Source organism: Canis lupus, chromosome 27 (genome assembly GCF_048164855.1).
Source record: "Canis lupus baileyi chromosome 27, mCanLup2.hap1, whole genome shotgun sequence".
Classification (NCBI taxonomy): domain Eukaryota; kingdom Metazoa; phylum Chordata; class Mammalia; order Carnivora; family Canidae; genus Canis; species Canis lupus.
Genome location: NC_132864.1, coordinates 39,097,069 through 39,124,662, shown reverse-complemented (window position 1 = coordinate 39,124,662; position 27,594 = coordinate 39,097,069). Strand labels below are relative to the sequence as shown.

At 53.3% G+C, this 27,594-nt stretch overlaps 1 protein-coding gene and 1 long non-coding RNA gene across 4 annotated transcripts; one reads left to right on the top strand and one right to left on the bottom strand.

Moving 5' to 3' along the window:
• The first annotated feature begins 1,518 nt into the window (after positions 1–1,518).
• On the top strand, positions 1,519–26,246 carry FAS (Fas cell surface death receptor). 3 transcript variants are annotated; one of them, XM_072803657.1, is made up of 11 exons: positions 11,641–11,794; positions 14,379–14,544; positions 19,206–19,343; positions 20,486–20,594; positions 21,362–21,451; positions 22,089–22,147; positions 22,292–22,360; positions 23,269–23,333; positions 24,136–24,160; positions 24,742–25,056; positions 25,270–26,246. In XM_072803657.1, the coding sequence occupies exons 1-10, from the start codon at positions 11,744–11,746 to the stop codon at positions 25,026–25,028; spliced, it is 1,059 nt and encodes a 352-aa protein (XP_072659758.1). In that variant the 5' UTR covers positions 11,641–11,743; the 3' UTR covers positions 25,029–25,056; positions 25,270–26,246. The 3 variants fall into 3 exon arrangements, with proteins under 3 accessions (XP_072659760.1, XP_072659758.1, XP_072659759.1); XM_072803659.1 differs by lacking the exons at positions 11,641–11,794; positions 21,362–21,451 and adding an exon at positions 1,519–1,623; XM_072803658.1 differs by lacking the exon at positions 21,362–21,451 and having other exon boundaries at positions 11,650–11,794.
• On the bottom strand, positions 12,559–13,754 carry LOC140619767 (uncharacterized). Its single transcript, XR_012019557.1, has 3 exons — positions 13,505–13,754; positions 13,314–13,411; positions 12,559–12,799 (listed from the first exon to the last, which is right to left on the bottom strand). It is a non-coding gene; the product is annotated as an uncharacterized lncRNA (long non-coding RNA).
• Positions 26,247–27,594: the final 1,348 nt, after the last annotated feature.

Below are 27,594 nucleotides of genomic sequence, written 5' to 3'. Positions count from 1 at the left end.
CCGTGTGTTGTTGGGGCGGGGGGGAGGGGGGGGATCGAAAGACCAGGGCCCGGGAGCAAAAATACCAAAGTTGAACTCCTGGCTCTGGTACTGATTAACTAACCAACTTTGCCGATGATGCTGACACGTTTTTGGCTTCAGTTCTTTACTTGAAAAGCCAGTTTAATCAGCACCCTCGTGCCTGGGACTAAAATGATAAATATCGAGTAAGGAAGAAAGGTTTGGGAAAGTTGCTGCGTCATAATTCACACCCAAGAAGCCTGGTTTCGTCAGTCGTCCCCTCTGCTTCCTCTTTCCCTCTCTCCCTCTTATGGTATTTTTCTATTCCCATGAACTTTGTATTTGAGGATGTTTTGTATGTGCAGGAAGGTTGCGAAGATCATTGGGGTCCCTGGTGCCACCTCCCACCCGCTCCCCGTTTGTTTGCTTCTTCTGTGTCTGTTCTGTGCCCGACAGTGGCCCGCCGGGGTCCTGGGGGCGGGGGCTCCTCGGAGACGGTGCAGTGGAAGCTGCGGCAGAGGCAAGCGGGTCCCACCTGCAGGTCTGGGCCCCGAGACCCTGTGCCGGGCAAGCCCTAAGGGGACGGAGGGCGCAGGGGTCCCCTGGCCCAGGCCTCGGGTCACCCAAGTGTCACCAAGGCCGAGGCCCCGAGAGCAGAGAGTGGGCCAGGGGCGGGCCCTGCGGGGGGGGGGGACAAGAGGGTCTGGCCTTGACCCGGGCGCGGCCCTGAGCGCCCGAGGCCCTGCCCCTGCCCCTGCCTCCTGCCTGCGCCCGGCTTCGGGGTCCCCCGTGTCACTGCTCACACGTCCCTGCGTGAAATCCTTGCAGGACCCCGCGAGCTGGGATCCCTGGGTGGCGCAGCGGTTTGGCGCCTGCCTTTGGCCCAGGGCGTGATCCTGGAGACCCCGGATCGAATCCCACGTCGGGCTCCCTGCATGGAGCCTGCTTCTCCCTCTGCCTGTGTCTCTGCCTCTCTCTCTCTCTCTCTGTGACTATCATAAATAAATAAATTAAAAAAAAAAAAAAAAAAGGACCCCGCGAGCTGTTTTCGCAGACCAGACCCGCGGCGACCCGGGCGCGCAGCAGCCCCCACCCAGCCCGTCCTCAGGAGGTCGCCAGGACCTGGGCGGCGGGGAGGCGCGGTCCCGAGCTCCGCAGCTCCTGGCGCCCGCGGCCCCCGCGTCCTGCCCCGCGCCCGGGAGGCCGCGACCCAGCTGAGCGCCCGCGGGCCCGGGGAGCCGCCTGGACGCGGCGCGCAAGGCCTCGGGGCCGCACCTCGACCCGCCGCCCGCCCGCAGCTGCGGAAACGCTCCGCGCGGGGACGCCCGCCCCGCCCCGCCCCTCCCCTCCCCCTCCCCCCTCCCCTCCCCTCCCCCTCCCCCCCGGGGTTCCCCCCCCGCCCCGCCCGCGCAGGTGCTCGAGACTTCCGGGACGGGCGGGGGCGGGGAAAGGGGCGGGGCTAGGGCGGGAAATGGGCGGGGCTCGGGCGGGAGGGGCGGGGCTCGGGCGGGCGGGGCGGGGCCACGAGGCGGTCCCTCCGGCGCGCGGCGGGGACGCGGAGGCTGCGGCGGTCGGGCGGGAGCGCCCGCGACCATGTGGGGGGCCTGGGCCGTCCGCTGTCTGGTGAGTGGCTCCCGCGGGGCGGGGGGCGCGGGGGGCGCGGGGGGCGCGGGCTGCTCGGTCTCCTGCCCCGGGGGCGGCTGCGCTTGGCGGGGACCGGCGGCCCGGCTGTTCTCTAGGCGCGCTGTGTCCCGCCGCGCGCGGGTTCGGGTCGGGGGGTGTGCGCGCCGGGAGGGGACCGAGCCCGGGGAGGGGATCGAGTCCCGGGAGGGGACCGAGTCCCGGGAGGGGACCGAGCCCGGGGAGGGGATCGAGTCCCGGGAGGGGACCGAGCCCGGGGAGGGGATCGAGCCCGGGGAGGGGACCGAGTCCGAGGAGGGGGGTCGAGTCCTGGGAGGGGATCGAGCCCGGGGAGGGGATCGACTCTGGGGGAGGGGACTGACTCCGGGGAGGGGACCGAGCCCGGGGAGGGGATCGAGTCCCGGGAGAGGATCGTGTCCGGGGAGGGGATCGAGCCCGGGGAGGGGATCGAGTCCCGGGAGAGGATCGTGTCCGGGGAGGGGATCGAGTCCGGGGAGGGGGGTCGAGTCCTGGGAGGGGATCGAGCCCGGGGAGGGGACCGAGTCCGAGGAGGGGACCGAGCCCTGGAGGGGATCGAGCCCGGGGAGGGGATCGACTCTGGGGGAGGGGACTGACTCCGGGGAGGGGATCGAGCCCTGGGAGGGGACCGAGTCCCGGGAGGATACCGAGCCCGGGGAGGGGATCAGTCCTGGGAGGGGACCGAGTCCTGGGAGGGGACCGAGTCCGGGGAGGGGATCGAGTCCCGGGAGAGGATCGAGCCCGGGGAGGGGATCGACTCTGGGGGAGGGGACCGACTCCGGGGAGGGGACGGAGCCCTGGAGGGGATCGAGCCCGGGGAGGGGACCCACTCTGGGGGAGGGGGATCGACTCTGGGGGAGGGGACCGACTCCGGGGAGGGCACCGCGGGCCGCGGGCGCACGTTTCCCACCGGCTCAAAGGTGTAAGGAGGAAAGCGCCCCCGGGGGCAGCGGGGAAACTCGAAGCTCCAGACCTGACTTCTCCGGGCAGTCATCCTGGGGCCGCAGAGCCTTGGAGGCCTGTTTACCTTCCTATCACCGCGCAGAAAAAGAAACTGCTGTTGTTTCCCTTCCGGGAATCCTGCCCCCGCGGCCCGTGAGCCGCCCTCAGGCCGGGGCGTCCCTCGGTCCGTCCTCTCCCCCCGCAGCTCCGCCTCCGCCACCCCGGGAGCCGCTGCCCCGACGGCGTCTCGGTGGCCCGTGGAAGACACTTGGTTCATCTTTGTAGAGAATATTTTATTTATTCACGAGACACACACAGAGGCGGGGACCCAGGCAGAGGGAGAAGCGGGCTCCCTGCGGGGACCTGCCGTGGGACTCGATCCCCGACCCGGGGTCACGCCCTGGGCCCGAGGCAGATGCTCCGCGGGGAGCCCCCGGGCCCCAGACCCCTCCTGGGGGTGCGGAGGCCCTGAGCATCGCGGGTCCTCACTTTATTGGGATCCACCCAAGTTCCCAGCAGGGCGCAGGACGGTGCACAGGAGCCACCTGAGGCCAGTGTCCCAGCCCCCTGGGGGGGGGGGGGGGGCTTCATCTGCATCTTCCAGGGGCCGAAATGGAGGCCAGAGAGCCCGGGGTTGAGCCGAGATCACACAGCTGCCGGGAGGGGCAGCGCTGGGGTTGATTCAGACCCGGCTCCCAAGTGCACCAGCCTGCGCCCGAGGCGAAGGGAAAGAGATGGTGATGCCTGGAACGGTCTTAGGATTGGGGGAAAAGGAGTGGCTCAGCGGTTTAGCACCGCCTTTGGCCCAGGGCGTGATCCTGGAGACCCTGGATCGAGTCCCATGTCGGGCTCCCTGCGTGGAGCCTGCTTCTCCCTCTGCCTGGGTCTCTGCCTCTTTAGGTCTTTCACGAATAAATAAATTAAATATTTGAAAAAAAAAAAAAAGGATTGGGGAAAAAAGAAAAACTGGCGGGCTCCTTTGGGAGTCATATGCAATATTTGGGTCCCTTTTGAAACCCTTAGAGAAATCTCAAGATTCAAAACTGAGCTATTTGTACAGCGCAGACTCGCTCTTTGCTTCCTGTGCTTAACCCCCCTGTACTGGGTGTTGGTTACTTTGAAAAATCTCAGCTCTGGGGACAGCAATATGGTAAGTGTAGCAGAATTATCAAAGCCCAGAGGGAGCTACCCTTGTTCAACTTTTCTGCTAGGCCTGTATTTAAAACACCAGGGACACTTTGTATGTACCGAATATGATGGTGTCTGTAATGTGTGTTTATTTATGATTACATAATAAATGGCCTAGGAGCTGAAGAATTTTAAGTTTTATTAGATGACATTTATAAAGGCAGACAAATAATTCTTTCTCCTGAAAAAAATCTGACACAACCCTATCATTTAGATAATCACTGTCTACATTTTGTAAACTCTGCTCCACTTTGCCCCCCTGACGTGACCCTTAAGTGTAGTTACACAGAATCCTTCCTCGCACCCGCCACATGCCCAGTAGCTCACCCCTATTATTATTATTATTATTATTATTATTATTATTATTTAAGATTTTATTTATTTATTCATGAAAGACACAGAGAGAGAGAGAGAGACACAGGCAGAGGGAGAAGCAGGCTCCATGCAGGGAGCCCGACGTGGGACACGATCCCGGGTCTCCAGGATCACACCCTGGGCCAAAGGCAGGCGCTAAACCGCTGCGCCACCCAGGGATCCCCTCACCCCTATTATTATTAAAGAAGTTTCCACGCTGTCATGTCATCTCGTGGGTGTCCAGCAAACACTGGCTTTTGCACCTTTGCACTTAATAGTCGCAAGGTTAATAAAATGAGGGTGGGCCTGCCAATCACATGGAACCCAGAAGCAGATGGGTAGCATGTTGGGGGGCTGGGGGTAGATGGGACGGAGCTCCCTCATTTTCCCTTTCCGCCTTCTCTGCCTGGTCCTCCTGCCTCTGTTGCTGTCCCCTGTCCCTTACTCTGTGCTTCTCTTCTTCCCACCTTCCTGGAGTTTGTTTTCCCTCTTCTAGTTTCTAGCTGTTGTATCCACGGCACCTACAAGAAATCAGTTTGAAATCCCCAAAGAATTTACAAATGTCTAACGGAGATTTTCGAAAAAGCATCACGTAATTTAGAAATTTGTGTGAGAAATAGCTGTGGGCAGTGCTTTCTCTCTTCCTACCTTCTTTTCTTTCTTTTCTTTTCTTTTTTTCTTTCTTTCTAACCACATGGCTCTGGTAGGTTTTGTCATGTACTGTTGAGGTCTGTGGTCAGGCAGTTAAGTTACTAGATGCCCAATTTCTTCTACGTTTCTTAGAACACTTGTCTTAAAATTATGCTGAAGGGAAAGGAGAGGACATTTGGGGAAAAAAAATCAACGTATTTATAAAGAATCATATGAAAGATTTTCAGTGGAAAAAATAAAGAACAGTTGTTTAATTTATATCATGTAATCATTTTCCTTAAACCAGCCTCAGAAAGATGAAATGAGTATTTTTTTAAAGTAGGTATTACTTAGGTCACAGAGGAGTTGAAAAGTTTTTAAAATGAAGCAAGTTTACGAAACTGTAATTTAAAACAGTACCAACCTGGATGGAAAGACACAAACTCGTGAATGATGTCAGGATTGGGAGGCAGAAATGAGATTGATACAAGGAGCCCATCGAGCCACCATATCGGCTCCAGTGAGATGAAGGAAGTCTCCTCTGGCGGATTAGAGTTTATTCTAGAGGAAATAAATTTTATTTCTTGCCCTAAGTTTAGAGGGGGGGAAAGCAAAGTAAGTGAGAGGCAAAGGAGACCAAGGATTTGGATGCAAGTCTCTTTGGGACACTGAGGAGTCATTTACTTCTAAAGGACCCCCTTGGTGGGACCCTCAGCATCTGCAGGGAAGGCAGCCGGGGTGCTGGGGGGGAGGGGGAGCCAATGACTGTGGTACAACTGGCAGTTGGAGAAAATAGCCAACACTTAAGAGATGTTTAAAAACCTGAGTAAGGAAATCCCCCACTCGAAAACCCCTAGTGAGCAAACTGTCTTTTGGTAAATTATCTCAGGTCCCAAAAGTCCCTCAATAAGCACATGTTTTGTAATAGGTACTAAAGACTGTCACCTTGTGATGAAAACCAATAAAGGGGCCTGTACTAAAAAAGTGGATCCAGAAATAAAAAGCAAGTTGAGGACAGTGGATCTCTTTCTTCTCCTTCAGTAGATACAGGTAGAGAAATTGGCCAGATGATGCCAAACAGTGACTTTTGAAAAAATAGAGTCATTCTTTATTGTATATCACCTAAAACAAGATTTTTTTTTTTTTTTTTTACGTTTTACTTATGGCCTTTCAGTTTTGTCCACACCTGTCCATAGTTTTGGACACACAACTTTAATCTTACAGTTTGTAGTGGATGCATGTACAGTGAAGGCTTTTATTCAGTGAACCTGAATTTCTAGAATTCTTATCATTTATTATTTATTAATTTTTGGGTGATCTACTGTCGTAACAAAACCATTTCTAGTAGTGGAGTCTATCTGTATTTTATTCCTGAAAAAAAAAATTATTTGTAGGACCAGTGTCTGTATCGTAGTGCTTAGTATTTATTGCGTTGTTTTTGCTTATCTGTGTGTATCTTCACCAAAGTTGGAAAACAGCATTTAACCAGCTAGAAAATCCTTTTGGTTTTCTGGAAGACCCTTTTTTTTTTTTTTTGGAAGACCCTTCTTTTAAAAAGAAAAATAAAGCACCCGTCACTTCTTAAATGGCTGGACTGCTGCCCCCAGTGAAGCCTCTTAAAGAGGAACAAATAATTCCATCTACTTGCCAGCCTTTATTTTCTTTGAAGTGAGGTAGAAGTAGTGGAGCTCTAACAAGACAGAAAGACGGATCCCCGTGAGATTGGCAGCTCCGCCTTCACCAGGAGGAAATGAGCTGGTTCTGCCCTTTGAGCTCTGCTTGCTTCTGGTTTTGGAACGCGCTTCGTGCAGCCACGCCGCTCCCATCCCTGGGCATTTAGAAACAGCCGCCTCTGTTGGACGACTGACCCGAGTTCCACCAAGGATGTAAGGATGACCGTGAATTTAGTGTGGAATCGGGGCATTTTGAGCAAGGCCGGCCTTGTAACTTATAAATTACCAAATCGGACTACAGCTCACTGGACGGCTGTACGCAGCCCCCGAGGCAAGCAAGCCTGTGCCGCAGGTGTTGCTCAGCTGCCCACTGGGGTAAACTTGCAGGATCGGAATGAACGTGGCCACGGAGCCGTGAATGACGGACTGTCCTCCTGTCCAGTGATGCCAGGTCCCAGATTTACTCACGTCTGCGTTCTGGGAAGCAGTACAAATGCAGGACGTGAGAAACATCGATACTTTTGATTTCTGAGGGCAGAGGCCTTGGAAGAGAGAGAGAGAGAGAGACAGACCGCGAGGGCTCAGAGCACGTGGCTTGTGCCCTTGCCCCTTGCTGGTGACCGAGCTTCGGTTTCCAGCCACCCCCCCCCCCAAAAGAATCCTTGATCAAAGTAGACTTCCCATGGGTGTCTGATTGGATTTAGGCCTGATTCCCGAAATTGAGCAGCCATTGCCCCAGACTATGGTTTTTTGTCTGTTTAGCCCACGCGGGATTGATACGTGCAGTAAATGCACACAAGTACCTATTTTGAATATTGGTTGCCCCCTGAACGTTGGAGGATTTTGGTTGCTCCTGAAAAATGGAAGACCTGGGCCCACCCGCCGCGTGGCCCCCACTCCCCTCACCTCCCCGTTTCCAGGAGCCGCCTGGTCTGTGCTGCGTCTCCGCCCCCGGCCCCTGGGCAGTGACTCTGCGGCCCTCCCATTATGTTTTCTCCACCAGGATGACTCCTCTTCCTTCAGGCCAATTTTTGGAATCCTTATTTCTCCCCAAGAAGCCTTGGCGATTTGCAAACGCGGAGCGTAGAGGCTGTTGGTCTGTAAACCTCCGCAGCTTCTCCCCTGTGACTGTGGTGGCGGCTGCCCTAGGTCTTCCCCTGTCTGTCCTCGGGCTGCGGTGAGCATCCCCCGAACTGGGAACTTGCCAGGGATGATCTCAGGGACCCTGATTCTTTATGTCCGTGGTGGGACCTGCACCATTTTTGGGTTTTTCTTGTTTTTTGTTTTTTGTTTTTTTTCAGGGCATCACTCCCTGTGATTCTGAGGTCTGTCACAGTTTTGAAGACTATTTTTTTGTGATTCTGAGGTTTATCACAGTTCCGAAGACTATTTTGCAAACTGTAGCACTAAAATCAAAATCTAATCCCAGGTAGAATTTTCTAGATTCCCTCATTTTCCTTTATTGTTGCTTGATCACTCAGAAGTCTAGCCAGTCCCGTCCCTTATGCCCACTGCCTCGACTCGCTCGCTCTCTCCTGGTTTCCCCAGAAACTGGCCTTAAGGAAGAAAGAAGATGCTCCTGGCATCTTCTTCTGTATTTTTATGTACACATTTAAAAAAAAAATAAGAAAAAAAAATAAGAAAGAGTGGATCTTCACTCCTCGCTTCCTGTGGAAAAACATATTTCATTTCTCTGTATTTCACTGATGCACCTGCTACAGAATGTCACTGCTCTTTCCTTATTTTTTACACTAATAGACTAGAGATGCCTCCCAGACTTGGTTACTGGTCCTGTTAGAATTTCTTTTTCGTCACAGGTTCTAAATAACTAAACGTCAGCCAGCCAGCAAGCGGAATTAGTCAGCGCAGCTCCGTTTCTTGTGCCGTTTACAGGACGGGGCTCAATCTAGAAAAACTTCACCGACTCTTCGAGGCGCCTGTTAGTCATTCTTGCCGTTAAAGAGCTAACCTGTTTCGCTGCCTTGTGTCTTTTTTCTTTTTTTTAAATTTGCTGCTTTAAAAAATTATTTTCCTGTTTGCTTTGAGCTTCACTAAGAACAGAAAAAAAAAAAGGTGATGATTTTTTTTTTTTTTTTTTTTTTACTTCCTTTTCAAATCCTAGCTCATCTCAGGGCATCTGATTCTTTGGTGCAACCCAAAGGGTAGTCCCAATTTTTTCCAGCCGGTGGCTTCATCCAGCCCGGGGTGTCACCCTCGCTGGCGTGTCAGATGTCCCGTGTTGGCCGTCCCTGGGGGCTGTCCTCCGGCCGGCTCTGCCTGCTTCATGCCTCGTGCGGAATGAGCGAGACCCGCGGGCCCTGAAGGCTCAGGGCCGGTGCGAGGCTTCTAGTCGGGGGGCTGCCTCGTGGAAGAGTGCAGTCCCGTGGGCGTCGTGGCTGCTCTGGGCAAGTCCGCACCCTCGGGAGACGGCCGGGTGCACCCCACTCCTTCCTGAGCTGCAGCCCAGGGCGATGGGTCTGCCTGGGGAGGGCTGTCCTGCCCCCGCTTTCGGACCCTGGGGACGTGGCCTCGCCCTCGGGGAGCTCCCATCGCACCTGCCCCGCACCCCCACCGTGCACTTGCTGGAAGGTTCTCCGTGTAATCAACACCCGGGCTTCCGGTCCTGCTAACTGGAAACAGAGTGAGTGGCTCATGCTCCAGGGGGGACGGAAATGCTGAGGAGACTGGCCTCAGTCACTGGGCCCCGTGCCCCTGACCCCGTGGGGCTCACCCCAGACACTGTGCCCCCGACCGCCATGGGGCTCACCCAGGGCCCCGTGTCCCCGACCCCCGTGGGGCTCACCAGGGCCCCGTGTCCCCCACCAGGCAGAGTCGGCGGGTGGGCTGAGCCCCGCTCCACATTCCCGTGGGTGAGTCACAGGGAAGCGCAGTCTCAGATTTGCAGAAAGCATCAAATCCTGTAGATAACGAAAGACTCCAGACGGTCCATTTGTTGAAATCCCGTCTCCAGGCCGAACAGGAGTGCGGGGTCCCTCCTGGCTGGGCCATTCCCTCCGTCCCTGCGGCGTCCAGCGTCCCCGGGTCTCCCGCCGCCACCACGCTGCTGACCCGCGTGGCCCAGGACGGTGATCTCTGTGTCTCCGTAGCTTAGCCGAGGACCTGAGGGCCTTCCAGGGTCCCCTGGGGGTGACCTGCCTGGACACCCCTTCTCGAAAGCCACCCAGCAGCTCCTCCCCGGTGGCTTCCCCCGCTGTGCGCACACGCCCTGTCTGTCGGGGCCTTCCCACCACCCCGGACCCCCGTCCCAGACCCCGATCCCAGACCCCGATCCCAGCGGCTTGCCCCTCTGCAGGCCTCCAGCGCTCGCGTCTCTCCCCGTGCATCTCCCCGTGTGTGTCCGAGCATCTCCCTGGTGCTTCCTTGCGTGTGTCACGGTGACTGGGCCCCGGAGCTCAGACTGCTCACTCCTTCCCCGGGACGACTTTGTGAGGGTGTTTCTGGTCTTGGTTTTCTGCTGCTGTTGCTTCTTGGTGAGACGGCGTTTCGGGGGGTGGCCCCCGAGTAAAGCAGGTGGGATCCCCGACGCGGGTGGGCTTCCTCGGGCCGCTCCAGCCCTCAACCACACAGACCGCGGGCCCCGGAGGAGGAAGAAATTCGGCCGCGAGCGAGGCTGCCCCTGGACGTGAGCTGCACCCCCCCCCCCCGCGACTGCAGCCTGGGGTCCTGCCGGGGTTTGGCCGTGCCCTGCCTGCCCCTCCTCTCTCTCTGCCCCCCACCCCATCCTGTTTCTGTTTCCCCAGAGAACCCTGTCGTGCCTCGCTTGCACAGACAGTGGGAGCCGCCTTGCTCTGGCCCACGGTCGGTTCCCAGGCGCCCGTCTGGCACATGGGGGGCGCCCAGCAGGGCGTCGGCTCGGTTCATTATCCGACTAACGGATTAGCGGACATCCCAGCAGAATGGACAGTCGGGGTTGCTCTCCCTGTTTCATCTCCAGGATGAGGGACGTGTAAAACTATTCTTATTCCTCATTTTTTCCCCCAGTTGGTTATCCTCTGTTTCGTTTATTTGCATTTTTCAGACCTTTCATTTCATCCATTTTCTGTCCTTTTCAGCTCTTCTGAAAACAAGGGTTTTGAGCACTCGGATCACTTCATTCTCTGTGGGTTTCCTGCTTTGTCAGAGTCAAAATGCCCCAGTTCCTGCCTGAGCAGTTTGGGTTAAATCTTTGCATAGTGCAAACTTGAGTTAATGCAGCAATTGAAAAGCAAACACAAGCTCTGTGGGCCACTGGCTGCATCACATCATGCAGCAGCCACTCTGTGCTCTTCAGGCCATCTTCCTTTTTCATACTTAATGTCGTTTTTTTTTTTTTTTTTTTATGCTGAACTAAGTAAGAAATGTTTCCAGAATTTCAGCTCTGTGAAGCGGATGTGATCAGATGTGAGAGGAGTTGGTGCTGAAGTCACTGCCCCTCGGCCAGTGATACCCACGTCCTCCAGGTTTCTGCCCCGGGCTTCGCGTCCCTCAAACGCCGGCTGGATTTTGGTTTCCAATGAAAAACCTCAAAACGAGGGAGAGTATACATCTGACTTGTCACCTAAACCAGGAGTTAATAGGGTCTCAGGAATCCGGGGTGGAATCAGGGTGCCAAGCAGGAGAGGGGCCCCGGGTCGCAGGAGCCGCACCCACAGCATCGGGTTCCGGCTTTCCGTGCTTTTCAGCGGTTGAATCTGTACCATTTTCTTCAGTTTCTGGTGAGACGTCAGAGTCGAACGAGGGGAACATTATTATGTCCCTGTAAACCCCCTCTTCGCGGCAGTGGGGTCGCGGACCCCAGGCAGGAGTCGCTTCTACTCAGTTTGGGTGCTGAGGCTTCGTGTTCCATTATCTGTTGCAAACAGGACTAACGGGTCTCTTCCAGGTATGGACAGATTTTTTTTAATTTTTTATTTTATTTTATTATTTTTTTAAAAAGATTTTATTTATTTATTCATGACAGAGAGAGAGAGTGAGAGAAAGACAGGCAGTGGGAGCAGCAGGCTCCGTGCAGGGAGCCTAACATGGGACTCGATCCCGGATCTCCAGGATCAAACCCCCAGCCGAAGGCCACGCTAAAACTGCTGCGCCACCGGGGCTGCCTAGATTTTTTTTTTTAAGCAAATTTATTTTATTAGAGAAATATGCCATCACGTCTTTATTTCCTAGCACGCCCGATGCAGTTGCTACGCATTGGCGATCCTTCTCTGATCTAGAAGAGGAGCTGATATTAATGGGATGATCGAATGACCCACAGATAAAGCAAGAAGTGGGGAACCGTCGCCGCCAGAGAGAGACTGATGCTGATAAAGATCTTTTGCTCCAAGTTGCGTGTCATGCCTTGGACAAAGGTCATAGATTCAGACGTGTTTTTTAAGATTTATTAGAGAGAGAGAGAGAGAGAGAGAGAACAAGCATGTGAGCACGAGTGAGGGGAGGAGCAGAGGGAGGGGGAGAGGATCCCAAGCAGACCCCAGCCCCGCCGCCGCCCGCCGAGCCCGGAGCCCGGAGCTCAACCCCAGGAACCTGCCATCCTGGCCTGAGCTGAAATCAAGAGTCGGAGCCTGAACCGACTGAGCCGCCCCCAGCGCCGCAAACTTGTTTTAAAAAATAAGAGTCGCGCAGATATAAAGCGTAACTGCCCCCGACCCCATCAGTGCACTACAGGTAACCTGCCCGTGGGTGAATCTGCTTTTGGAGACTTCATACCCACTTTCTCTTACAGCCAGTGTGTTCCTTGCCTTGTAGTCGCAGAACCTGGCACATAGTAGATGCTCAAGAAATGTCTCTTGGACTGAAGAGGCAGGGAAGCTAGTGTGCTCGGCAGTGTCCCTGTGACCGGGGCGCCGGGCTCGCTCGTCCTGTACACACAGTTGCTCACGCACAGGAGGGCAAGCTGGGGCCCGGGCTCAGGCGTCTGGTCCCTCGGGTGCAGGGAAGGAGAGACTGTGAACGCTGCTGGGGAACTCGGGCCAGTCCTAGCTCTGCCTTTTGCTGGACAGTGTCCCTGGTCAAGGACATATTTTCTTGATACTTTGGTATCGCTTTCCCTCTCGGAAGACTGAATGTTAGGAATGTTTTTTTTTTCTTAAGATTTTATTTATCTATTCATGAGAGACACACAGAGAGAGAGAGAGAGAGAGGCAGAGGGAGAAGCAGGCTCCATACAGGGAACCTGATGCAGGATTCGATCCCGGGACCCCGGGGTCACGCTCTGGGCCGAAGGCAGGCGCTCCACTGCTGAGCCCCCCGGGGGGCCCTAGGAATGCATTTTTACAGACATCCATCCGGAATAGAGGCAGGCAACCACATCTCCCTCGCCCCTCCATCCTCGGGGGTCCCGTGACACCTGTGACCTGAAGGGGATACAGGCCTTAGTGACAGAGGGGGAAGGGCTCGGAGGGAAGAGGCAGGAGCACCCGTGGCAGTGGTTTCTACATGAAGAACATTTAGTTCTCTCGACTTGGAAGATGCTAGTATTATTACTGTACCTTAAAATAGGGGAAAAAATAATATGTGCCATAAAAACCGTGAACAAGGATCTTAACAAAAATCCTCAGAACTAATACTTAAAATTATTTGTGATGCTTGGCAATAGACTTTACATATTCCACCTAAAACGAGAGATTATTTATGTTTATGGTTAGACCAAAGGAAAAAAAAAGCAATTTAGGAAACCAGAGAGAAGAACCCATCAGAGACCGCCCCCAAATGCTTCCATACGTCTTAAAGGGCTCATTTTTCTAAGAAATTCTAGTCAATAACTCAGATAATTCTGACGCAGTATCGCTTAGACTGATAAGCTTTTATCTGTGGAAGAAAGGGACCCAAAATAGATACAGCTTGGTTTCCCCCCTGAAAGAAGTTCACCTTTTTTTCTGAGCAAAACATGAAGAAAATCCCAGCTGAGTCATTGTGGGGTTGGTTAACCAGACAGGCTTGCAACCCAATTGCGTATTCTGTGGTCGCTTTATAAAATGGGAAGAGATAAAACATGTCACATCATGAAACAAGAAGAGATAAAAACCCAAGCACCGGGTTTGGGAGAAATTATCACTCACTTTTTATCCTCATAATAACCCTTCAAGACGCTCTGGCCACTTGCGGGTCGCAGTCGAGGATCAGCTGGTTCCATGACCTCCCTGAAGTCGTTTTGAACTTTCTCGGTTTTTCCTTCTTCTCTTGTTCCTCGCTAGAGCTTCATGGCGGTGACAGTGATAATAACAACATAATAACCATGCGGTGCCTGCCCCGGGCGCCTGCGTCTGCTGCGCGGAGCTGCAGGGCTTTTATGATCCCAGCGGACCCACGAGGAGGCGACCGTTTCCGCTTTATTTTATTTTATTTATTTATTTATTTTCCATCTCCGCTTTAGAGATGAGGGAACAGGGTGACGGGCACTGAGGGGGGCACTTGGCGGGATGCGCACTGGGTGTCATGCTCTGTTGGCAAATTGAACTCCAGTAAAAAAAAATAAAAAAAAAAAAAAATAGGGCAGCCCCGGTGGCTCAGTGGTTTAGTGCTGCCTTCAGCCCAGGGCGTGACCCTGGAGACCCGGGATTGAGTCCCACATCAGGCTCCTTGCGTGGAGCCTGCTTCTCCCTCTGCCTGTGTCTCTGCCTCTCTCTCTCTCTCTCTGTGTGTGTGTGTGTCTCATGAGTAAATAAATTAAAAAAAAAAAATCTTAAAAAAAAAAAAGAGATGAGGGAACAGAGACTTGGGGAGTCCGGGTGCCTCTGCCCACAGCGACGCACGGGTGGCAGCCAGGGTCCCCTTGGAGCCCAGGGCCCGGCCCTCCCATCCGCGATGCTCTTCCTAGGGTGCTTGGGCGCGTGGGGCCGTGGGCGTCGGCAGGTGCAGCCGCAGGTGCGGCCCTACACCTGCTCCCCGGCGGCCTCCCCCGCTCACTGCAGCTCTCCTGCTTTTCCTTGGCAGACGCTCGCCTCCATCGCTGGACCGTGGCCCAGGGGGGTGAAGGCTCAAGTGACCAGCCTCAGCTACAAAGTGTTGAGATCGGGTAGGAACGTCACCATGGGAGACGTCAGGTGCTGGGAAGACCCGCTTCACGGGAACAGCCTGTGCTGTGACGCGTGTCCTCCCGGTGAGTCCGCAGACCCCCGAGGCAGCTTGAGCGTCGGGCTCAGGAGGGGTCGCTGCTCCTCCGGCGCTTGGTCCTCCTGCGTTAGGACATTATCGGGGGAAAGAAACAACAACTAGGTTGTTGTTCACCTCTTTCCTGCGTGGCTGCCGTGGACGCGAGGACAGGGCATTCACAGGTGACGGGTGCCCCTGGAGGGAGAGGCTTTCTCTCTCTTTATTTTTTGTTAAAAATATTTTATGTATTTATTTATTCATGAGATTGAGAGAGAGAGAGGCAGAGACACAGGCAGAGGGAGAAGCAGGCTCCATGCAGGGAGCCCGACATGGGACTTGATCCCTGGACTCCAGGATCATGCTCTGGGCCTAAGGCAGACGCTCAACCGCTGAGCCACCCAGGCGTCCCTTTTTTTTTTTTTTTTTTTAAATATCTCTCTCTTTAGCTCCACTTTTCAGTGGCGAGAAAAGACGGTCGGAATTTCAAGCTTCTCACAACAGAACTGATTAAATGTATCCTCACAGCTGGAGCTCGGACAACGAGGGACCCCCACCCTCAGGAGGTGGATCTCTGACAGCGAGGGACCCCCCCCCCCCCCCCGCCCGCCCGCCCTCAGGAGGTGGATCTGGCAATTCCCCTCAATCAGGAGTTCTCTGAAGCCTGCAAAATACATTTGCATTTTTTGCAGCTGAAACTAGACGAGCTAGAGGAGCAATGGGTGCAAACCCAACGGTCTTTTAACCCCAGCGGTTTGAAATGCAAACCAATCTCAGATCGGAAATCCTTCGAACAGGAGCAGATGGGACGTTTCAAAGTGTCGTCGAGCGGCCCTTTCCTGCATCTGGAGCCGAGCTGGCACCAGCTTGCGGCGTCAGCGTCTCGGCTGCGCTGTGAAGTGGGACGGGGGCGTCCGGGGAAGGCCCGTGGGAGCCGCCGCGGGGCCGTGGGCAGCAGGTTGTGGGGCCCCCAGCAGCCGAACGGCTCAGGGCCTGCGTGCGGAGATCCTACCGGCCCCCTTGCAAGGCCCCCCGTCCAGTTGTTAGTGACCCTCAGGGAAGCTCTGCCTTGCCATCCAGCCCATTCATACTTAAGCCTATTCACGTGTACTCTCCTCCGGAGAGGAATCCGGAACGGCTCCCTGGCTTTCTTATAACTTGCCAGGCACCATCTATTTGTCCAGGAGCTAAGATCCTCCTTCATATTTTTATTTATTTATTTATTTATTTATTTATTTATTTATTTATTTGAGACACAGAGAGAGAGAGAGGCAGAGATGCAGGCAGAGGGAGAAGCAGGCTCCCTGCAGGGAGCCCGACGCGGGACTCGATCCCAGGACCCCGGGGTCATGCCCTGGGCCAAAGGCAGGCGCTTAACCGCTGAGCCACCCGGGCTGCCCTCCTTCATATTTTTAGAACTTAAAATGCAGGTTCAAACAAAATCAATCTGCTTTGCCCATCAAGCTGCCAAGGATTTGTGTCTGTTTGCTTTTCTTTTATTTTGCATTTTTAAAAAATTTTCACTTAAGACATGCCTTCAGCCCTGGTGGGTTTGCCTTTGAGATAAGAACCCTCATAAACCACGATGGGAATGTAAGTCGTTGGAACCCTTTAAGAAAGAAATTCGGATAGGTGGGCCCAAGACTTGAAACCGTTCATGCCTACTGATGCAGCAGGGTTATGGGGGACACGTATTCAAAAGTAGTCAGAAGTCAAGGAAAATGTACGTGTGACGTTCCGTTGTGATACCCAGGGATTCGGATTGTTTTGGGGGAATTGGAGTCTTCAAGAGTTGGAATGTCTCCATCCATCAACTATGTCATGTTTTCTGACGTAGCCTCAATGTATAAATTCCCCGAAGGAATTTCTTTTCTGGGGTGGGGGCAGGTGAGGGGGAGAGAGAATCCAGAGCAGGTGCCACGCCCAGTGTGGAGCCCAACGCGGGGCTCGATCCCACAGCCCTGAGCTCTCGACCTGAGCCAAAACCAGGAGTCGGACGCTCCCTGATGGGAGCGCCCCAGAGCCCCCCGAAGGGGTCGCTGGCCCACCTACCTGCTGGATTCACGACCCTGCTCCATGCCCCAGCGCCCTGGGGTGCTCGGCACACACTAACCCGCTTCCTGCTCCTGGTCCCTCTTGTGGGGCTGTAGGCTCGTCCCTCTTCCAGCTGCTTCCAGGTCTTTATGCTCGTTGGTGTTGTGGAATTAATACATAATTTAACAAACTATTATATGAGCCAATGCTGTACAAATACAGAGAAAAGACAGATTCCTACTTCTGTGAAAACTCATTTGCATGTTTGGAGGATTTTATTCGGGATGAGCTGCTAACGGAGTTGTTGGTGAATGAGAGGAGGTCGGAATCAATGGGAAAAAAAAATCACAGACCCCTTGAAAGCCTTTCATATAAATTATTGGTACCTGGAAGGGATTTTTCCATCAGAAAGAGAGGAAGCAAGGAAAGAAGGGAGAGAGGGAGACAAAGAAGGATGCAGGGAGGAGGGAAGACAAAGAAAAACAGGAAGGAGGCGTTTTGAAGGTCACCTACATGAGGAAGAATCTGGAATGCGTATTACTCTCTCTTTCGCCGCAAGGCTGGCCGATAATCACTCAGTTATATTTCACTGATTAAAATATTCACAGTATGGTTTTCGATGATACCCTAGGTGAACCGACAGTTCTGATTACCTGATCGACAACTGCTCATCACCCACCTTACCCAATAAGAAGGATTCTGGGGCACACGGCACGCGTGGCACACCTGCGTATACTCCCACGTGTACGGGGTCCCCGCGTGGATGCACCAAGATAACCGTGACGCTCCCGCAGCGGTTGACATGGAATTCCTCCTACCCTCCCCCAACTTTTCCAGGTTCTATTACGCTCAGAAACAAATGTATTTTTTATTTTTTTTATTTTTTAATTTAATTTAATTTAATTATTTTTATTATTTATTTTTATTTATTTTATTTTTTATTTTTATTATTTTTTATTTATTTTTATTTTTTATTTTTATTATTTTTTATTTTATTTTTTATTTATTTTTTATTATTTATTATTTATTATTTTTATTTTATTTTATTTTTTATTTTTATTTTTTATTTATTTTATTGTATTTATTTATTTATATTTTTTTACTTTTTATTATTTTTTATTTTAGAAACAAATGTATTTTAAAATCTCATTTTTCAAGACAATAGGAGCGCCTGGGTGGCTCAGTGGGTGAAGCAGCAACTCTTGATTTCGGCTCAGGTCGTGATCTCAGGGTCGTGAGATCGAGCCCCGCGCTGGGCTCCGCACTCAGCGAGGAGTCTGCTTGAGAGTCTCTCTCCTGCCCCCACCCCGCTCGCTCATGCTTTCTCTCTCTAACTAAAACAAATTTACTAAAGAAACCCAAAACAACCACTCATTTTTTATATTTTGATAAATTTGGGTTGTGTATGTTGGAAGAGAGAAAACCCCGTGTTTACGGTCGTGCGGTAGGCATTGTGCTAGGCGTGTTCTGCAGGGTAATTATTTAAAGGGGCCAATTCGTCTAGAAACCACAATAATACCACTGGCAAACCAGCAAAATTCGACAAAACTGTTCTTTGGCTCAGCGCTCTCAGGCATTGCCATGATGTTCCACAGCCCCAACGCATGGTATTTGAATTTGGTGCCGGGTTTTCGGAATTCATTTTGTTTTCTTTGTTGACTACACAATATCACACCTGTCTCCATCTCATGATTTGCTTATGTAGTATTTTGTTTTCTTCAAAAGAATGCTGTGAGGTTATTGAGAACGTCGTGTGCCCAGGAAGGAGCAAACGTGTGGGGCCGATCACACTCGGCCTATTCTTTTTAATTAGTTACACCAAGAATAATCAGAGCCACTAGCCATGCTTTCCTCTTAGATTTTCCTTCACGCTTTCTGTCTCTTTCTTCTTCACCCTCCGTCTCCTGGCCCTAATCCCCAAGGCACATACCACCACTTGACATCATAGATTGGTCCAGGCATTGCCTGCGTCCTCCCTGGAAACGCGAAGCCCTCGGAGACCTAGACGTTGTCATATTTCCTGCAGGATCTCTGGCTCCTGAAAGGGCCTGACCCACAATAGGCATTTAATAGACACTTGCCAATTAAGTGAATTTTCAGCATAAAGCATTGTCATCCAAGGCTTCCCGACACCAATACAATGACTCGCTTTATTTGAAAAGTAAAGCAAATGTATTACTTATAAAAAAAAATGTATTACTTATAATCGTGTGAATTAAGACAACAAACCTCATAGCAAATTTTGTTATAGATATGCTCATGCCTTCCCATTAAAACACACTCTGTGCCTTAATGGCAAAAAAATATAGAAAGAGGAATGGATGTGAACCTCTGCCCTCTTTGCAAGAAAGTTGCTATAGGCTTCTGTGCATGTGGTCATTCCGTGCATTAAAAATAGTGTAGCTCATCCTCCGGTGTCTGTAGGCACAGTTGTTGGGTGACTCTTTGGGCTTTCGTCTTGGGAGACTTCCCGTGTGTTGACATGATTTTTATGATGACCGCCCCCCCCCGCCACTGTGTTTCTATACCATTAGTCTGACGACCCTGACTCCCGCTCCTCGTCACCCCTGCATATCTCCCACGCTGTTGCACGTCCACCTTGTGTTCCAACGCTGCCTCCATTTTTCTCTTGGGCAGGCACACGGAAGGAAAGTGACTGCACGTCTTATGCGGGTAAATCACACTGTGTGCCCTGCCAAGAAGGGGAGGAGTACACAGACAAGACGCATTTGTCTCCTAAATGCAGGAGATGTGGAATCTGCGATGGAGAGCATGGTAAGTGTCTTTGAAGCCATCAGAAAGGCCAGTAGTGCCACTCCATGTAGAGCCATGTATAATGCACTTTGAGGTTTTGAGGTTGGGACCTACTCCGGTGCCGGATTGGCGTACGGGGGCGGGCAGGATGGAGCTGGCTGGAGTGAAGCAGCGCCAGGTACTGAGCTAATCACTAGTCTAGACATTTGCGGGTCAAATCTAGGCAATTTTCCCAGAATGACGAAATATGAACCTGGTGAACAGGTGCGTAAATTTTGTTTTCCTGCCTTGATTTGCGTTCTTGGTATAGCCGGCAAGAGCTCAGGAGCCTTCTGATACAAGGACAGAGGAATCCAAGAGGTGGGTGGGAGGCGGGAGGCCCCCTCCCCTTTGGAGATCTGTTTTGTCTTGATTAATTCTAACTGAGGACCGGAATTTCTATGGATGCCTCAACCTATCATGAGAGCCCGGATCCAGATGTAACAGAAAAACTCCCCAGTTTCATTTCATATCAAGAAATCCCAGGACATAAAGCTTTTCTTGTCCCTTTTTGGGCCCTAAAGCAATGTTTCTCCACCCTGGCTGTATGTTAGGATCACGCAGGGAACTATGAAAAATGTTCACATTTAGGTCCCACCTCAGAGCAATTAAATCAGAATCTCTAAGCAAGGGCTTTGGCATTGGTCTCACTAAGTGTTGATGAGGGCCTGATACTCTGCATTTCCTTTTTTTTAAGATTTTATGTATTTATTTGCAAGAGAGAGCGAGCAAGCATGAGTAGGGGAGGGGCAGAGGGAGAGGGAGAAGCAGACTCCCCGCCGCCCCCAAGCTGGAAGCATGACATGGGGCTCGATTCCGGGACCCTGAGATCACGACCCCACCCCCCAAGGTGGGTGCACAAGCCATGCCCTAAGTAGCCAGGCTGTATAGGAACGGGGCAACCCTTCCAGCAAAAGTGGGGCTATGTTGGTTGCTGGACTGTCTGTCCTTTTCAAACCCTGCCCAGTGATTTCAACTGCTTCACCTGGGGTTGCCTCTTTTGCAGGTGAACGCTACCTGTGTGTTGCAGGAGGTGTGCTGATGTAAGGGTAGATCGCGAATCTTCTCTTGCGGCCCTTGCTCATCAGCTGTTGTAACTAATAGTCTGCAAACTGGCTTTCTAGGCTTAGAAGTGGAAAGAAACTGTACTCAGACCCGGAATACCAAGTGCAGATGTAAACCAAACTTCTACTGTGACGTCTCTCCGTGCGAACACTGCAACCCGTGTAGCACGTAAGTTTTCATCTTTCTTTTTTTTTTAATTTTTATTTATTTATGATAGTCACACACACAGAGAGAGAGAGAGAGACAGAGACACAGGCAGAGGGAGAAGCAGGCTCCATGCACCGGGAGCCCGACGTGGGATTCAATCCCGGGTCTCCAGGATCGCGCCCTGGGCCAAAGGCAGGCGCCAAACTGCTTCCGGCTGACAGTAGGGTATTAGAGCTTCCGCTTCGGGGGCGTCAGCAGCTACTTGAGGATCATCAACTATGTGGGGACAGAGGGGAGGGTCAGGGCCCCGACCCCCACGTGGTTCAAGGGTCGGCTGTAGTAATAGTTCTAAGTCCTTCGTAATCTCAATCACCGGAACCTCCTTGTTGTCATGTTGACTCCTTGTCATCGGTGAGCAAACAGGCTCACAGGGATTAGGTGACTCGCCAGGCGCGTGGAGTTGGGGCAGGGCTGAGCCAGTCTGACCGTCGTGCTCAGATACCGACACCGATGGTTTCCTCCCGCGCGTCCTGCCCACCACGGGACGCCGGAGCGCAGGCTGGGTAGGCTTGCTGAGCAGGGTCGAGGGCGGGGCTGTCGACCCGTCGTTTTATTGTTCAGTGGGACTGTTCTGAAATAGCTTTTTGCAGTTTATGACTTTAAGAACATTGCTTTACTCCCAATTTTATTTTTTATTTTACTCCAAGTTTATTACTTTTTAAATAATTTTTTACTCCCAATTTTATTTTATTTTTTAAAGATTTTATTTATTTATTCATGAGAGACAGAGAGAGAGGCAGAGGGAGAAGCAGGCTCCCTGCGGGGACCCCGACGTGGGACTCAATCCCGGGACCCCGGGGTCACGCCCTGGGCCGAAGGTAGATGCTCCACCGCTGAGCCCCCCAGGAGCCCCATTTACTACCAATTTTAAATCTTTGTCTGTTTCATCCTTTTTCCAATTTATCAATATTTTCATACCTTCCTTTAACTCTTGATATCTTAACAACAAGCACAGTCACTCTAGGATATTTCTTGTCCAAACATCCAAATTATGTTATGAATTTGTACCAGCTTTATTTATTTGTTTATTTATTTTTTATTTTTTATTTGTGCCAGCTTTAGATGCTAATCTAGCAATACCCGGGGGGAGGGGTTTGTTTGCAGGAGATGCAAAGATGACTAAAATGGCCCAGGATTTACAGTGTGGTGTCCTTGCAGGTGGTCAAGGAGTCTGCCCACCAGGCTTTTTAAAATTTCCTCTTTTTTTTTTTTTTTTTTTTATTTATTCATTTTGAGAGAGAGAGAGTGTGTGTGTGGGTGTATGCACATGTGCACGTGGTGGGGGGCAGGGGCTGAGATAGAGAGAACCCCAACAGCCTCCGAGCTGAGTGTGGGACCCCGATGTGGGGCTCGATCTGTGACCCAGTGATCATGACTTGAGCCAAAATCAAGAGTGGGACACAAGCGGCCGCACCACCCAGGCTTCCCTGTTCCTTTATTTGTTGTTTTTTTTAGGTGTGAACATGGAATCCTTGAGAGGTGCACACCGACCAGCGACACCAAATGTGAAGAAGGTCATGATTTCTCTTTATGACTATGTCCTCCTTTCTCTCATCCCTGCTGTCAAAAATATGAAGAAATTTTACTCTTCGGGAGTCCCGCGCTCGGTCTCCCGGGTTGCCTGTGCTCACGTTCGCTCTTCAATGTGGCTCCTACAGGATCCAGCTCCAGATACCTGTGGTTTTGCATCCTCATCCCGATTCTGACGTCCGTGCTCGTGTGCTGGTGTAAGTGCTTACTTTGTTCAGACCGCACATTGAAATCACTTGGGAAGTAGAATTCACCAGAATTCCCCCGCGTCCTTCCCATGAGACGGCTCCCACCGGGCAGGTAGCTCTCACGTTAAGCACCGGCCCTAACCGCACCCCTGCCAGGTGCTGAGAACTAGGTGGTACCATCCGCCAGCTGCTGTGTATGAGCGGTTACCCTGGAGCTCGGAGCGGGTGGAAGGTCCCATCCTCATTATGGACGAGGGTTGACCGAGGATCAGAAGCGATCCCTGCATGCTCACCGAGGGCCCCACGGGAGGCAGGATCTTCCTGGGAAAGAGGCAGGGGACACCTGACACCTCTATGCTCTGTGCCCCCTGTCCCTGGGTCAAACGCCACAGTCTTTGGGGTTTTATTTATTTATTTATTCTATTTTTTGGGGATCTTTTTATTTATTTTTGCCTCTTAACTTACGACACCAAGGCAATGGAGTTAACGCGAGGGTTATAGTAAAGCCAACAGGCGAGCCCCGCCTGGGCATGATCGTGATTGCCATCGAAGGTCCCTCGGAATCACTCATAAAGCACGGAGAGGTGACAAGTTTTAATGACTTGGATTCCAGGCCGCGGAATCCAATGTTTCACGCCCTGTGGCTCCCGCGTCTGCCTCACGCCTGCCACGTCCGTCCCGGTGAAGGGGGCAGCGGCGGCCGTGCCCTGCGTCATTCTGACGAGGCCGGTGTGCTCACGGGGCGGCTCAGTTAGGACGTGACGTGTCTCGAGAACGTTTGGCCTCGTGGGGTGGGAGCCTGGAGCGCCGGTGCCTCCGTCCTTCCGCGTCACCCTCTCCTTGGTGGGACGGTGTGTCCTAGGGGCTTCCTCCAAGGCTGGGACCGGAGCCTGATAGAAGTTTCTTTGATCTTCCAGGGCTGTTCAAACGGCGCAGGACAAAAGGGAATGTCACCCTGGGACCCACACCGTCCCCTCCTACTGTAGGTGTTGGAACGTACACGCGCTTAAGAAACTAGGGAAAGAGGCCACTTGGCTTTTGATTTGCATTTATCGAGAGTTTGTGGGCCCGGGTCGGGCCGCGGGGAACGGCGCCCGGTTGACAGGAGGCTCCCACACAGCTCACTCGAGGACGAACTAACCGGGCGTGAGACGCACACGCCGTGGGAGCTGGCGGCGGGATGGGGCCGAGCCTGTGTCCTGTGCTGGTGTCACCGCAGGGACGCGCGCGTCACCCGGGCCCTGTGGACCGTGCGTCGCCGCTTCTCTCTCCAGCGTGAGAGCAAAGCGTTTCAAATCTTGAAAGATACGTTTGGGAGAGAAAGCAGTTCGCTCGATGAGCGACGATTTCTGCTTGGGGCCAGGGCTCTTTGAACTGCTCCACCTTAAACCATTTTGACATGTCAAAAAAAAAAAAAAAAAAAAAAGAATAGTTGCTGTAGAGAAAATTTGAAAAAAAAAAGAAAATTTGAGAATTATGTCCCTTATGTTATTTTCTCAAGTCTGTATGAAAAGTCATCTCTGCAAATTCCATGAATCCCTTCGATTCTTTGCATAAAAGATAAGCTCACACGCCTTAGTTTCTGGCAAAGCTGGGACTTTGCAGAATAAAAATTTCAATGGGAAAAGAATCCTTTTTAAGGACACAGTTTAGCTGATTCTGTGCATCGTGCTACTGGCTGTATTTCCTTCAGGGTTAAGGACGAATTAGACAATCAGATTTAGACTGTTATAAATATATTCTTATTTATCATGTTCTTTCCGTTTTTTTTTTGTCTCCCCCAGGAAGTGATACCAATAAACTGTGCAGGTAAGGCTCCCGTCCTGTAATTGCATGGAGACGCTTCCTTCGAAGGTAACGGGCTGACTTCAGGGTGGACTGACGCCGCTGCTTCCGGGACGTGTTCCCGCCCTTCCTCGAGCTCACAGGCCTTTCTGCTCGGCGCCGCCGTGTAACTAATGCTCATAGTTAGAAGTGAATCGGGTGCAGCGGACACGGTCCTGAGGCTCAGGGGCGGGACGCGGCGTCCGGGGCTCCGCCCGGGGCTGCTTGGCCTGCGAGTCACAGACAAGGTCCCCGGGTCGTTGCCCGCCTCCCGGTCTCTGGGTCACGGGTCGGCACATCCTAAGAACGTCAGCGGGCATCTCTTCCAGGCCTCTTCCCTCCTACGTCTTGCCCTGTTGTGAGCAAATTACTGGGGGCCCAGGAGGGGTCAGGCTGGGGGCTCAAGCGGGTTTCTGGCTTTGCGTCCCCCCCGCCGGCCAGTGCTCCCCATTTCTGGGACTTAACTGGTGTCCCCAGCACTAGGAGCAGAGGGATCCGCGTAGTTCTCAATGGTGACAATTGCATTCAGCAGGACGTGTTGTCAGAGACCGTCCCCTGCCTTTCAGACATCGACCTGAGCAAATACATCATCGGCATCGCTGAACAAATGAAAATAAAACAGGTCAGGGAATTCGTTCGGAAGAACGGGATCAACGAAGCCAAGATAGACGAGATCAAGAACGACAACCTGCAGGACACAGCGGAGCAGAAGGTGCAGCTGCTGCGTCACTGGTACCAGGTGCACGGGAGGAGGGGCGCGTATCACACCTTAATCAGAGGCCTCAGAAAAGCCCATCTTCGCGCGCTGGCGGAGAGGATTCAGGAAACGATCCAGAAGGACGTTGCCAGTTAGCTTGAAAGCGGAGACTTCGGGCGTGAAGGTAAAAGCGCCAGCCTGGCCAGAAGCGGAAAACGGGCACCGAGGCCCGGGTACGCGCCCGAGGGGGCAGAGCCCGGCGTCCGGGCCGCTTCTTCCGCTGTGCACGGGGCCGCCCTGCGCCCTTCGTTCCCTCCGTGGGGAGCTAAGGTCTGCGTTTGCTGGATTCCTGGAGTTTTCATTGCATCTGTTGATTCTCGGGCTCATGTGCTTGCAGGTCCAGAGGGTCGCGTGGATCGGACTTGGCGCTGCGGGGGAAGACGTGGCTCAGAATCGCGTGTGCAAGGACGCGTGCAAAGGACAAAAGATAGGAACACGCTCTGGTGCCCGAGGGTGTGGGGTGGATTCCGTCCCGACCCAGAGCGGCTGCGCCTGGCCGTCCGCAGCCTCGCCTGTCCCTGCTGTGCCGCCTGGTCCCGCGACCCTCGGGATGGGAGCACATTTGTGGCCTTGGCACCTCGGGGAAGAGAAGCCCCGGGGAGCTCGGTGCGCAGCTCGCGGCGACCTGCTAAGCTTCTGTCCCGAAGATCTCTGCGCAGATTCTGGGCATCTGGGCGTGACGTGCTTCGGCCTGGAATTTGCACAGGGGATGCTTGGGTGTCCTCCGCGTGCTCGCCCCTGCCCCGGGCCAAGCTGACCCGCTTCCCTCTGATGTCGCAGCATTTCATTCCCACGAGGAACGCTCTCGGGGGTGCAGCCCTCGTGCCCCCTGCAAAGCGCTGCCTGAGAAGCACGCGGGACCCACCGGCCGCCAGGGCCGCCCCGGGAAAGTGCCGCGGGCTCGGAGGCAAGCGGCCCTTCGGGGAGGCAGCGGGGCCTGTCGGGCCGTGGAGCCACCGGGGCTCACGCCGCCGCCGCTCCGGGTGTCCTGGTCCTGGGAGCCTGCTCAGCCGCCCCCTCGTGTCCTCGCTCGCTGCCCCCCGGCAAGGGGGACTCCCCTCCAGGGTTCGCGGTGGCCCCGATGACTGCCCGCAGCTCCCGGCCCCAGCCAGGGGCCCTTCCCACTGCGCCCCCCTCACTTTCCCATTTAAACACATCTGAAATTTTGTGTCGAATGTGAATCAGTAAATACTATTTATATTTATACAGACGGGAACCGAGAATGGAGACAAACCGAAGTAGGATTTACAACCATCAAAAGAGCTTAATGTTCGGAAATAGAAAATATTTAATTAAAATAATGTTTTCGGCGTTTCTGGTGATGTCTTTTTTTTGGTGGGGCCTCACATTTTGTTTTTGTTTTTCTGTGACCTGTTTATGTATCTCCAATTCTCTCTTGGGTCTCAGAAAATACTTCCTTTTTATTTATTTTCTAAGATTTTATTTATTTATTTATTTATTTATTTATTTATTTATTTATTTATTTATTTAAAGATTTTATTTATTCATGAGAGACACACAGAGAGAGGGGCAGAGACACAGGCAGAGGGAGAAGCAGGCTCCCTGCGGGAAGCCCAATGCAGGACTCGATCCCGGGACCCTGGGGTCACGCCCTGAGCCCAAGGCAGAGGCTTTGCTGCGGAGCCGCCCGGGGCCCCAGCGTTGACTTTAGTAATATGTCCTATCTAACCCGTGATCCCGAAGTGTTCCCGTGTGGTGTGGAGTCCCGGGAGGCGGCTGCTGCTGTTTTGCAGACAAGCCTTCGGGAGCTGGCGTGTGTCCTGCTGATGCTGAGCGCGGGCCGTCGGGGCCGCAGAGGGCTGGGGCTGCAGTGTCAGGCCGGGCTGGTCCCGTGGGGCAGGCCCCTCCCGGACCCCATGGTCCTTAGCCCCGCCACCTCCCGGGTCTGGTCACCCAGGCCCCGGCCCCTCGGCGTCTCCCGTCCCTGCGGCAGCTGCAGGTTCCCGCTCGCAGTGCCTGGCCCTCAGGGACATCGCCCTGCGTGTGTGTGGCAATCACTGGCCTCTTCCCCGAGGGCCCCCTCCTCCCAGCCCTTGACCCGGCCCAGGCTCTGCCCCCCCACCCCCCTGCAGGAGCTCCCAGGGCTCCGGTCCCCACTTCCCCTCCCTGAGCCACCCTAGGCTGCGCCACCGGCCCCCAGTGTCCTGCTTACAGAGGCAGAAGCCAAGTGGACCAGCGCAGCCTCCGTGGACCTGCAGAGAACCGCGCGGCCCCGGGTGCATCCCCGCCGACAGCTGGGGGCTCCTGCAGACACAGGGCGGGAAAGCAGTCGGCTGTTGGGGTGCTGGCTTCTCCCCCGGGTCTCACCTGAGCCCCGACCACTCTGTGTGCACACCCCTGGGCCTTGTTGCTGAGCACGGGGTGACGCCTCGACTCTGATCACCCCACCCTGCTGCGCCTGCCTGGTCCCCTCCCGGTGCCTGGAGTGGCCTGGAGGCCGCCCCCCCTCCACTGCCCGGCCTGCCACCAGCATGAGTCCCCTTACCTCTCTGGCTGCGGACCCCTCAGGCCATGACCCTGGGGTCAGGATGGATTCCCACCTGCTTCTCCCTCTGCCTGGGTCTCTGCCTCTCTCTGTGCCTCTCATCAATAAAATAAATAAAATAAAATAAAATAAAATAAAATAAAATAAAATAAAATA

Coding starts and splice junctions, on each gene's coding strand:
- FAS (XM_072803657.1), top strand. CDS start 11,744: ATGCTGATAAAGATCTTTTGCTCCAAGTTGCGTGTCATGCCTTGGACA. Junction 22,148..22,291: donor CGACACCAAATGTGAAGAAG/GTCATGATTTCT, acceptor TGGCTCCTACAG/GATCCAGCTCCAGATACCTG. Junction 23,334..24,135: donor CCACACCGTCCCCTCCTACT/GTAGGTGTTGGA, acceptor TGTCTCCCCCAG/GAAGTGATACCAATAAACTG.